This window comes from Monodelphis domestica, chromosome 4, assembly GCF_027887165.1.
Source record: "Monodelphis domestica isolate mMonDom1 chromosome 4, mMonDom1.pri, whole genome shotgun sequence".
Lineage (NCBI taxonomy): Eukaryota > Metazoa > Chordata > Mammalia > Didelphimorphia > Didelphidae > Monodelphis > Monodelphis domestica.
This window is the reverse complement of record NC_077230.1, coordinates 447,856,068-447,869,067: the sequence shown is the minus strand read 5'-3', so window position 1 is coordinate 447,869,067 and position 13,000 is coordinate 447,856,068. Positions and strand designations below refer to the sequence as shown.

At 42.1% G+C, this 13,000-nt stretch overlaps 1 protein-coding gene across 2 annotated transcripts; it reads right to left on the bottom strand.

The window, feature by feature from the left end:
* Positions 1-1,191: 1,191 nt before the first annotated feature.
* LOC100028806 (zinc finger protein OZF-like) lies at positions 1,192-12,679 on the bottom strand. 2 transcript variants are annotated; one of them, XM_056796861.1, is made up of 4 exons: positions 12,420-12,679; positions 7,494-7,620; positions 6,903-6,998; positions 1,192-3,795 (listed from the first exon to the last, which is right to left on the bottom strand). In XM_056796861.1, the coding sequence occupies exons 1-4, from the start codon at positions 12,591-12,593 to the stop codon at positions 2,729-2,731; spliced, it is 1,464 nt and encodes a 487-aa protein (XP_056652839.1). In that variant the 5' UTR covers positions 12,594-12,679; the 3' UTR covers positions 1,192-2,728. The 2 variants fall into 2 exon arrangements, with proteins under 2 accessions (XP_056652839.1, XP_056652840.1); XM_056796862.1 differs by having other exon boundaries at positions 11,124-12,493.
* Positions 12,680-13,000: the final 321 nt, after the last annotated feature.

Below are 13,000 nucleotides of genomic sequence, written 5' to 3'. Positions count from 1 at the left end.
ACCCAGACCCAAAAGAAATAGTCACTTTTATATACAGTTATCCATCACTCATTCAAAGACTCACGTGAACTTACTGTCTCTCAGGATAACTCATGCCACCTTCAGAAAACTCTATTCTTAGCTTTCCCTGAAATCACACCTCTTTTCAATGCTCCTGTGTCTGGCTTTTGAACAGGCCTTTAAATAATTGAACACAACTATTAGGTCTTCCATTCTTCTCAAATTAAGGCTAAAAGCAACGCCACGACTTTTGATTAATGATCATATGACCTTGACTGAATCTCATTCACCCCTCTTGTCGATCTTCTCTGGACAGCTTCTACCTATCAATGTCCTTCTTAAACTGTGGTGGCCCAAAGTAATGACAGTACTCCACCTAGAGTCTGATGAGGGCAGAGTATAGGACTATTGCCTCCTTATTCCTAGAAATCAAGCCTCTTAATGCACTCTGAGAATGCTTTGACTTTTTGGCTGTTACATCTCAATACTGACACATATTGAGCTTGATGTTCACTAAAACCTTCAGATCTTTCTTCAGCTGCTATGTATTCCTGTTCCTGAACTTGTCTTGAAGTCAGTTTTTTCCATCTTAAAAGGGTAAAATGTTACATATATCTCTACTGAATCAATCACAACTCAAAACAGTCATTAACTATTCAATATCGACGTGGCATAAGGTATTTTGTGAAATGTCCCTGGGATGAGTGCTTGGCTTTGTTCTAGTAACATTTATTCATCCAATGAATAGTTATTAAGTCTACTATGAAATAGGGTTGTGGCTACAGATAGACTCAAAATTAAATAGTTCTTACCTCAATGACTTCGCATTCTATTTTTACCAATGACTTAGAGAAAGGTCTAGATGACATCCCTATCATATTTGCAGATGACATCAATCTGGGAGATAACACCCTGGATATTTGGATCTGAATTCAAAAATATCTTGACTAGCACATCAGGCTAAATGTAAAAAGATGGAACTTTTATGTGTATGTGTAAACTCTTACTCCCAAACGTGAAATTCATATGAATATATTCATATAAACGTGAACTATATCCTTACTTACTTATATTTGAAAGACCAAATAAATGGGGAAGAATTGACAAACTGAATAAAAGCAAAAATTCATATAAATTTCACATTTGGGAGTAAAAAAATCGACTTCATGATTAAAAGATGAGGGAGGCATATTTATGAAGAGCTGGGGGTTTTAATGGTCTGCAAACTCAATTGGCCAACAGTATGATGACAACCAAAACAGTTAATGCGATTGTAGGCTGCAGTAAGACAGACATCAATCCCATGAAAAAGGAGGTGAGAATTCCACTGTACTCTGGATTGCTGAGACTATATCTCAAGTCCTGGGTTAGTTCTACGTACCATGCTTTAGAAAATACATAAATAATATTTTACATGTATATTACATATATAACTGTTGCTTTGTTTTCCAGAGTCTCATTTTGATACCTCTCCACTGAACTAATCCAAAGAATGGGCTGCCTCAGGAAGGAGTGGTTGGCCCCTTATGAAATATCTTCAGGTAAAAGCTGAATGATCACCTCATGAGTGTATGTGTGGCAGTTAGTAGTGGTAGTCTCTCGGTGATCGAGAATGACTGTTGTCTTTGTGCAGTTTCATCTACCGTGTACCCTCATGTGGCTTTGGAGTCCAGAGGCTGAGGCGCAGAGTTTGTGGCACATGAGGCATGGTGAATGTGGGTTTGCCAGCTGCTTCTGTCACAGGCAGCGAGTTCTAGTTGCTTTGGTGTAATGCCAGCCCACTTAAAGTTTGACTTTAGCTGATCCTTGAATCTTTTATTTGGTCAACCTTGTTTCCTGAGTCCAGCTGACAGTTCACCATAGAATACCTGTCTTGGTATTGGCTGTGGGTCCATGCGGATGACGTGTCCAGACCATCGTAGCTGGGTTTTGAGGACCAGGACTTCAATGCTGGTGGAGTTGGCTCTGTCGAGGACTTCCTGATTGGTGATTCGGTCCTGCCATCGGATCCTCATGATTGACCAGAGGGAGCGTTGGTGGAATTGCTCCAGCTGCTTCATGTGCTTCCAGTAGTGTCCATGTCTCACAACTGTACAGGAGCGAGCTGAGGACCACTGCGTTGTACACTTTGAGCTTCATCGCAGTGCTTACACCACTTTGTTGGACTTTGCAGCGCAGCCGCCCAAGTGCCTGGCTGGCCTTTTGGATCCTGGCATTAATCTCATGGTCTAGGGACCCGTCGTTGGCGATGGTGCTGCCCAGGTACTTGAAGGTGTTGACCAGGGCTTTGCTCATCCAGCATGTGTGGCAGTTAGATTCCTTTTAAAGTATAGGTTATATTAAATGGTTCCTGAGTCCATTTCCAATTCCAAAATTATTTGTGGACTAAGCATGAATTGCTGCTGAAGACCAGCCAATAATCTGTATTTAAATGTTTTCTCTCTTAATATGAATTCTGAGGTCAACATGGTATGATGGAAAGAAAACTGGGTTTGGCTCAGATCTCAGTTTCAATCCTAGTTCTGCAACTTACTAAGTGATGTTGAGAAACTCAGTGAATTTCCGGCCCATTTACCCCATCGTCTATAAAACTCAATAGACTAGAATACATGATTTCAAAAGTCATTCCCAAGTCTAAAACTATGATTAAGCATTCAGTAAGTTTTCCACATTGGGTGGAGACTCTCCCATATTCATTATATGGAATGTTTCTATCTTGCATGAACTGTCATGATAAATAAAGAATATCTTGTGGTTGGAGTCTTTCAACATTCATTGTTTTAAAAGGATTTTCTCCAATATGAATTCTCTGGTGTACAGCAAGGTGTCCAGTCTTTCTGAAGGCTCTCCCACATTCATTACATTTATAGGGTTTTTCTCCAGTATGAATTCTCTGATGTACAGTAAGGTGTCCCTTCTGCCTGAAGGCTCTCCCACATTCATTACATTTATAAGATTTCTCTCCAGTATGAATTTTCTGATGTATTGTAAGGTAACTTCTCTGGCTGAAGGCTTTGCCACATTCATTACATTTATATGATTTCTCTCCAGTATGAATTTTGTGATGTTTATTAAGACTTCCCCTTTGGCTGAAGGCTTTCCCACATTCATTACATTTATAGGATTTCTCTCCAGTATGAATTTTATAATGTTTATTAAGATTTCCTCTGTCAATGAAACCTTTCCCACATTCATCACATTTGAAGGATTTCTCTCCAGTATGAATTTTCTGATGTATATTAAAGCTTCCTCTCTGGCTAAAGGCTTTCCCACATTCATTACATTTATAGGATTTCTCTCCAGTATGCATTGTCTGATGTACAGTAAGGTGCCCCTTCTGGCTGAAGGCTTTCCCACATACATTACATTTATATGATTTCTCCCCAGTATGGATTTTCTGATGAATGGTAAGGTATCCCCTGTCTCTGAAAGCTTTTCCACATTCGTTGCATTTATAAGATTTCTCCCCAGTATGATTTCTTTTATGTTTAGTAAGGTTCCCTTTCTGGCTGAAGGCTTTCCCACATTCAGTACACATATATGGTTTTAATCCAGTATGAATTCGTTGATGTACAGTAAGGCTTGAGTTGGAGTTGAAGGCTTTTTCACATTCATTACATTTATAGAGTTTCTTTCCACTATGAATTTTCTTATGTCCACTAAGATATCCATTCTTTCTCAAGGCTTCAGCACATTCATTGCTATTCACTGTAAGTCTTTTCTTTGATGAAATATAATTACACTGCTTTGGAGTGGTATCCTTGCTTTTACCCCTAATCTTCTGACAAAGTCGACCTGAAGGAAACACAATAATGTCAATGATAAAGATTCTTTGTAGTAAATTGTAAATTCCTGGTACTTTATCAACAAAAATGAAAATCATCTAGAGTGACTAGAACAAAGACAGGTAACAGGAAACTAAAGCCTCATCTAAATGATAAGATACTTATCTATTCAGCACTAAAGACACTGTTTCATAGTACTTAAGGCATTTGGTCATGTCATTATAGAATTATTATAGGTAAACTCTGGGAAAATGTCTAAGTTTCCAGAAAAGGAAAACAGGTTGTGTCTGAAAATGATAGGCTACTAATTCCGACAGTGATCTCCTGACAAAAGAAAAGTCTAAAACAACCCTCCCCCCCCCAAATGGAATAAAAACTCATGTTTGGCTAATTTTAAATACTTGAAAAAAGAAAGCAAGAAGGTCCAAAATTTAGGGGGGAAAATTAATAAATCATACAAAACTGAGAATTTCTCATATCCATAAGATTTTAGAATTGGCTAATCAGGTCAGTTAGTGAGTTCGTATTTTAATTTCAGCAAATAATTTGAAGTCAAAGTTAAGACATCTTAAGAGAAGATGTTTTGAGAATTATAAATTTCATAACAGAAGAGTTAAGAAGATTTAAAGTTATTTGAATAACCTTAATCAAGGAGTTCTTGATTAATGGATTAATGAAAATCTAAAGGAAGTTCTTGGTATTTGGCCCTATTCCACATTTTATCATCACTCTGGAAAAAAAGAGTACCCTTATAATGTGATTCAAATAAATTTAGCCCATTCTTTGACAAGCCCAAGAATATGACCTACTTTTAGGGAAGGAACTTCCTATTTAAGAACTACTGAGAAAATAATAATAAAAATAATAACAGTAATAATAATGATAACAATGAAAATAGTAGTTAGAATTTAGATAGTGCCTGAAATATGCCAGTACCTATGCTAAGATCATTACAAAACCAGAAAGTTGAAAAGTAGCGAGGTACAAAGTACATTTAGATCAGTAACAACATTCTCCATGATGGGAACATACATTGGGTTCATATGACTTGGGTTCTCTGTCATAGCACAGAGCAGGAATTCAAATGCTTCCTGACTGAGGGAACACATTTTTCGGAGGCATTTGAAGAAGTCCTTGAGCTTAGACATGCTGGAATCCACTCATGGTGATGGCTAGAGGTGAAGAGAGAGGGCATCTAAGCACAGAGGTCAGCTTTGACAACCTTCTTTACTTCACAATCAGGCAAGGAAGCCAAGGATGCCAGCAATCAAGAAAATGAAGAACAGCAGAGCCCAAGAGCTCTCAAATCCTATAGCTCATGTTCATCTGATCTCAAAAAACTAATTCTGGGCAATAAAATCAAAAATTTTAACCTCTGTAATGCCCCTCAGCTCTACAGGAATTTTCTTATTCATGAGGCAGTAAAGGGTAATATTTTTGAGAACAAAGACAAGGGCACAGGCTACCTAGGTTCAAACCATGGTATTGCTACTTCAAAATGGCACAATCTTGCCTATATCATTTTACCTTTCCTAATAGCTCTTGAGCTAGAAAGTATCTTGGAGGCCATTCGGCTCAACATTTTCATTTCACAAAGTAGGAAGTTACACTTCTACGATGAAGGTTTTGATTTTTAAGGTAATTTCCAACCCTATCATGTCACTGAAAGGGATTTTAAAAAAATCAAGACCCCCTAGAAAGTGTCCCTCAATTGGGGAATGGCTGAACAAAGTGTGGTATATGATGGTGATGGAATACTATTGTGCTATAAGGAATGATGAATAGGATGATTTTAGAAAGAACTGGAAAGACCTCCATGAGTTGATATGGAGTGAAATAAGCAGAACCAGGAAAACATTATACACAGAAACTGAAGCACTGTGGGATGATCAAATGTGATAGACTTCGCTACTAAAAGCAATGTAATGATTCAGGACAATTCTGTGGGATTTATGAGAAAGAATGCTATCCACATCTATAGAAAGATCTTGTGGGAGTAGAAATGCAGAAGAAAACACGATTTATCACTTGTTTATATGGGGATATGACTTGGTAAAAGAGTAAAAAGATTCCTCTATTACAAAAATGAATAATATGGAAGAAAGATTTGAGTGATAATATATGTAAAACCCAGTGAAATTGTTTGTCATCTCTGGTCTGGGAGAGGGGAGGAAGACAACAAGAATCATGTAACCATGGGGGAAAAAATGACCTCCTAGAAACTAAAGAACTATGTTCTCTCTGTGACAGAGGCTGGCACATAAGAAAAGTGCCAGACTGAAGAGTGTGTGGAACTGATCACCTTGACAGGGGAAGGGCCTCAAAGGATTGGAATCTTGAGGAGAAGACTCTGGCTGGTAGAGGAGTTGGTCTCTGTCTTGAGAAGCTGAAGAGGGAAGGTGGAAAAAGACTTTCTCCTGAGGGTTACCCATCTTTCCTGATGGTTACTGGAAATCTTTCCCCCCAACATTTCCCAGTTGAAAAGACTATTGAAGAGGAAGCCTGAGAAAGACATTTTAAATCTCTGTCTGACTTTACTTCAGCTCCTGTTGCCCTGAGTCTGAACTGTGGCCAAGAAGCCAAACCCTGGGTGAGTCAACCTGATTTTCTCTCAGGGGGCTCAGGCTGCCAAGGCCTGAGTTCCCCCTAAACTCAAGGAGGGAGGGAAAAGGGTTTTAGATAGAGACAGGGACCCCCTTTTCCCACTTTCCTTTCCTATTCTTTCCCCACTAGTTATTCTTTGTTAACCCCTGATTGAGTTGACATTAAAATAGTTATCTGTTCCCCAGGCTGTGAATCAAGTGTGAGTGAACAGATCAAGGAGAGACCCTTTGGTCTTGACTAGTGAAGGGGGGACAAGAGAGACAAGAGCAAATCTGGGAGAGCAGCCTTAGCTAAGTAGGGCAGGCAGAAGGGGGAAAATCTTCAAACCGCCTCTCTTCTCTCTGAGCCAACCTTAAACATCAGCTGTCTCACCTGAACCACACTTTGAGAAGGGGAGTCTCTACTCTCTTTCCTCTCTCTATATACTGATTTAACCATCCCTCGAATACACCTCTGACTTCTAGGCTCCTGACAGCAAGGCATTCTTATCTGCTGGCCTTTTCATTCACTCACCTGGAAAGGGCCTTCTCAGAACTTTTTCCCCAAGCATCCATTGTGTACTTCCTCTTTCTAATTTGGAGATCACCTTTGGTTTGGACATTGGAAACCCTGCTCATGGGAAAAGAAGTGGAAAACTTTTGGGTACAAAGAATCATTCAGAATCCAATCCTAAACCCTTTATCTTCAGGGAAAGGAGGGAATCATAGAAGAACCCAGGGACAATAAAAAAGCACCCCAAAGGACTCTCTGTTGTAGGTCACAAAAGTATGAAACAAAATTAAGGAGTCCAACTGAAAAAGAAAATGAATTCACTGGACCTAGTCTATGACTGGTATTAGACTGTGTTCTTGGAGGGAGAGAAAGGAATAGAAGGTGTAAAAAGAGTAGGGTCAGAAGGGCAATAATGCTACAGATTTCCTCTGAACAAAGCAAATACTTTTCCACAGGAACAGAAACTTTTTTTTTAAACAAAAGGATTAAGAATAGCTTCACATTAAAATTATCCTTAAATTAATTACCCATTGAACCAAGAAAAAACTACTTCAGGTTTTCTGGCTAAAAGCTGAGACATCTGCAAGAAGTCCTTCACGGACAGATCCTTACCCAGGGAGACGAGGTTCTTATAATTCTCCAGCATCACATCTCTGTAGAGATCTTTCTGAGCAGAATCCAGGTGCTCCCATTCTGCCCTGGTAAAGTCCACAGCAACATCTTTGAAGGTCATTGACAGCTGAAATTCCAAACACATTCTGGCTCACCCAGGGACATTTCATGGCATGGACCCTGACCAGTGTGAAGCCCACGGGTTATTTCGGGATGGTCATTACAACTTTTAGGATTTGGAACCTCTCAGGACAAACATAGGAACACTCATCACAGCAGAGTAAGGCTTTTTTCTTTCTTAATGTGGCCAATTTGGGAATTTGTTTTGCTCAATAGGAAAGAAATCGAGGGGCTTGCTTTTCCTTCTTTTTCAGTGTTGGAGGGAGGAGAGATGGAAGGGAGAGAGCACAGCTTTTATTCATTGAAAAAAACTATTACAAAAAAAAGAAATGTACCTTAGCTTGGTTAGAGCATGTAACCCTACTGGAAGGGGAGCTCCTTGCTAGTTACTAAATCTTGCTTTTATCCTTTTGTACTTTTTTTCCCAGTGCCTGGCACATAGTAGGTATTTATATAAATCCTTGTTGGTGGGTTAATTTATAGGAACAGTACCTTAGTAGAGAAGGTGACCAACTTATGATGTAGATGGCTGAATTAAGGTTTTAGACATTTCCACTGAGGAACAATTAGGTGGTTCAGTGGATTGAGAGCCAGTCTAGAGACAGGAGATCCTAGGTTATAATCTGGCCTCAGACATTTCCTAGCTGTGTGACCCTAGGCATATCACAACCTCCCATTGCCTAGCCCTTACCGCTCTTCTGCCTTAGAACCAATGCTTAGTATGGATTCTAAGACATAATGGTTAAAAAAAATTTTCCATTGCTTCATGCTCTTTCATAATACAATACCATCTTGCTAATACAGCCACTGGTCAATGGTTAAAGCAACAGAGATTAGAGTCAAAAAGCCCCGAGTTCAAGTTTGACCTCAGATACTTGGTAGCTCTCTGAAGCTAGATATATTGCCTAACCTAGCTCAGTTTCTCCATCTGTAAAATGGGGATAACAATATGTACCTTGCAAGGCTGTCATAAGGACCAATTGAACACAGTGCAGACCACCCAATGGGCACTGGATAAATGCTTATTTCCTTTCTCTTTCTTCCTGGCCTCCCATTACTCAGCTTCCTTCTTCCCACTAGTTCCTCCTGTACATGTTTAACATTTAGAAATGCCCCTTCTCCTTTCCAAGGCCAACCCTGCTACCTGCACAAATGACTCCATTCCATGCTTTCTCATTCAAAAAACTGCAATCTGTCATTCCCTCTTTCTCACTAATCCCCAGTCTTTCCCTGTCCACCAGTTGCTTCCTGCCTGTCTACAAAAATGCCCGTCTTTCCTCCACTTGAACCATTCCTTCTCTTTAGCTATTATCCCACAGATCTCTTTCCTGTGTAGCTGTTGTTCATCCTTTGTTTTCATTGAGGACCAATGGCAGCACAGGGTGATGTCTTGACTTGTGGATGAATTAGACTGAAGACAGAGCTGCACATCCCCACTCTATCTTCTAGTCATTGAAGTCCAGTAGTAAGACAAGTTAGGATGACTGGCAAATGGGCCCAGATTCAGCAGCCGACCTTGTCAACCTCCATGTCTGAGCAGGTTCTAAGCACTCCACAAAGCCTGCTTCAGCCACCTTATGGCTAATTAGCCTCCTGGAGAAAGCTAAGGCTTTCTACAATAGGTGTCTTCACTTCTCCTCTCTCTTAACTCTCTTCTTTTGAGCCTTACCACTTAACTGAAATTGCTCTTTCCAAAAAACATTAAAAAACAAACAAATCCTTACTTTCTGTCTTGCTTAGTCACACAGCTTGGAAGAGCCTGAGGCCAAATTTAAACCCAGGCCCTCTGGTCTCTAGGCCTGGCTCTCTATCCACTGATAGAGAGCCACTTTCTCCACTTAGCTTTTCAATCCTTCTTGGCTTCTCTGCAGGTTTTCACAATGTCAATGACCTCCATAATCTGGATATTCTTTTCTTTGAGGGTTTGGGGGATATTATTATGAAGGAAATGTAGAAAATTTGTGTGGTATGATTTGGGGGGAAGATATCTCCCCATAAATACAGGCTTCGAGGTCAAAGAAATGTAGCTTGCAGGGTTGTATAAATAAAAGATTCTCAATCTCATTCCACAACTCAAAGGGAGGCTTCCACTCTTAGACCTTGAGTCTCACCTAGCCATTCTTATGAGATTAACTAAAGATCTCCTACCCCACCAAGATGGTCTGATGAGTTTAACTATAAGGAAACACACACTGGGACAGTCTACTCTTGGTTATTCCCAAATTAAGACATTGTTACCTCCTCCCCCAAATCACTTGTCCCAAACTCAATCTTTAAAATAAGGAAAAACCCAATATTACGGGTATATTTCCCCCTATTTTGAGGAACTTAGTCACTTGACCATCAGCTGATATTCAACTTTAATCTTCTAGCCGTGATCTCCTTTCAAAAGGACCTAGACAGAAGGAACTACTCTCCAGGTAGACCTTAGGATCTATGGGCTGAGGAATGCCCCCTTCACTACTCTCTCATGGCTCTCCTACCTCTCTGACCAGTCCACAGTCGCCTTTGCTGGATCTTCTTTCAGATTGTGCCTGATAATCCTAGGATTTCTGCTCTTCTCTCTGTATACTATTTCACTTAGTAATCTGATCAGCTCTCATATATTCAATTATTATCTCTATGTAGGTGATTGCCAAATCTAATTATCTGAACAGCTCTCCTGACTTTCAGGCTAGAATTTCTAACTGCACTATGGATATTTTATTTTATTATTATTTTAAAAACCCCTCCCTTCCATCTTAGAATCAAAACTGTGTATTGGTTCTAAAGCAGAAGAGTGGTAAGGGTTAGGAAATGGGGGTCAAGTGACTTGCCCAAGGTCACACAGGAAGTGTCCGAGGCCAGATTTGAACCCAGGTCCTACCCATCTCTAAACATGACTCTCAATCCACTGAGCCACCCAGCTGCCCCCACTATGGATATTTTAGATTGGACCTCCTGTAAACATCTTAAAATCAACACACCTGAAAGATAAGTCATTATCTTTCTCCCTCAATCCCTCCCCCTTTCCTATTACTTTTAAGTGCATCACTATCCTTCTGGTAAACCCAAGTACAAAAACTAGGGGTCATCCTTGACATCTTACTTTTTCCTTTTATCTCCATGGGCCAATCTATATAGATTCTAACTTTATAACATCTGTCATATACACTCCCTTCTCTCCTGCGACATTCACTGCCCTTCATTACCTCACATCTGGACTATGACAAAAACTTGCAGGCTGGTCTCCCTGCCACATCTCTCTTGACTTTGATCCATCCTCCATTCTGCTGTCAAACTGATCTTTCTCAAGGGCAGCCACACACAGGTCTCCATCCAATAAATTCCCCTAGTTCTCTATCACCTCTTAAGATCAAATATAGAATCCTGTTTGGTTATTAAATCCCTCAAAACCTGGCCACTTCCTACCTTTCCAGTCTTCTCATACCCTTGGCCCCTCCACGTCCTCTTTGCTCCAGTGACATGGCCTCCTAGATGTTTCTTCAATAAGAAACTCCCATCTCCTACCTGGAATTCTCAACTCCTGCTTTCCTTCCAAGTTTCAGGTCAAGTCCCATCTTTTGCAAGAAGTTCTTCTCAATCCTCCTTTATTTTACTGTCTTCAGTCTGGGAGACTTACCCTCCGATTTATTCTATGTTATCAGAACATAGTTGTCTGCATGTTGCCTTCCCCATTAGAATGTGAGTTCCTTGAGAGCAAAGGCTGCTTTTTATTTATTGTTTCCCCAGCCCATAACACAATCCTTGATACAAAAAGAAGAGTTTAATAAATGCTGGATGTGGACTAACTCATCTTCTCCTTGTCATTTCCTTCAAGGGTCAACTAAAGTTTCAACTGCTTCAAGAAGCCTTTTCCTTTTTTCTTCTGAAACACTCCCCAACACATCTGAGGACATCTTGTCTGAACGTAGCTGTTTGCATGTTGTCTCCTTTATTAGACCCCATATTCCTTCTGAACAAGGGCTTCTTTTGGCCTTTCTTTGTATTCCCAGTGTCGTGGGCCTTTTATAAATGCTGGTTCATTTGACTGGACCTCAGAATCACTTTTTGACATGTTAATATTACCACTTGAATTTAAAAGTCTCTAGTCAGCAGGCAGTTGGGTGGCTTGGTAGATGGGGAACCAGGCCCAGAGACAGGAGGTCCTGGGTTCAAATGTGGCCTTAGACACTTCCTAGCTGTGTGACCCTGGGCAAGTCACTTAACCCCCACTGCATAGTCCTTACCACTCTTCTGCCTAGGAACCAATACACAGTATTGACCGTGAGACAGAAGGTAAGGGTTAAAAAGTCTCTATCCACCCCACACACTACCGCTTCAGGATGCAGCACACTCTGTCAGGGACCTATCCACTGGAGAGCAACCCATCACCTAATTCCCAGATTTGTCAAATACTTTTCAGGTTCACAGACCCAAGCCTGGGAGGTGCTTCGGGGGAAAGCGTTTCAGCTTCCCCACCTTTTTTTGCACCCCAACCCCAGCCACACGATGAGTAAAATAAAAAAGGTTCCACCAACGTGAGCAAAAGGCCTGGGTTCAAGTGCACCAGCTCAGAGGCGAGCAGGGCTCCATGTACTTGCTCCGGCTTGCTCTGGTCCCTCTCCCACCCACAGTGGCACGGAAGAACAGAGGACGTCAGTGAGGTGAGGGAAGGCAGCAACAGGGCAGAACCGCTTGGGGTCGCAATGAAGGCGCGAAGGGCCCCAGGAATGAATGAGCGAAGCCTGCAGGAACCAAAGGTCAATGTTAGGAGGAAGTGATCCCCAAGCAGGCCGCGCCGCTCCCTTCCCCGGCTCCCCTCACCTGGCGGGCCCCTGCGGGGAGGCTCCTCGAGGCCGCCTTGCCCTCGCCCTGCGCCAGAGCCCGCGCCCCGAGCTGGCCCGGCCCCTCCGCCGCCCCCAGCCCCGAGGGACCCCTCACCCCCCAAACCCTCGCGCGCTCCCCGCGGGGCTCCGGGACCCAAGGCTGCGCAGCCATCCTGAGCAAAAGGGCCCAGGGGTCAAGGAAGGGGCCTCCTGGGCAGGAAGCCAGGCAGAAGCAGGAGCTGGGGGTGCTGCCGGGAGGCTGGGGGCACGGGGGGTGGGGGGGGAGAAGATACGGAGGACATTGAGCAGCTTCCGGTCCGGAGAGAATACTTCCGGCGGCCATGCTCAATTCGGTCCTATTATCCCATATGGGGAGGGAGACCCTGCGCTTTTGGGAAACGTAGTCCGGGGGCTAAGGACTCTCTCTGCGCATGCTCAGGCTAAATCCTGCTGGTGATCGCATTCTTTCCTCCCTCCCTTCCTCCCTTCCTCCCCCACTTCCTCCCTTCCTCCCTTCCTCCCTTCCTCCCTTCCTCCCTTCCTCCCTTCCTTCTCTCTATCCCAGGGGGCAAAGTGACT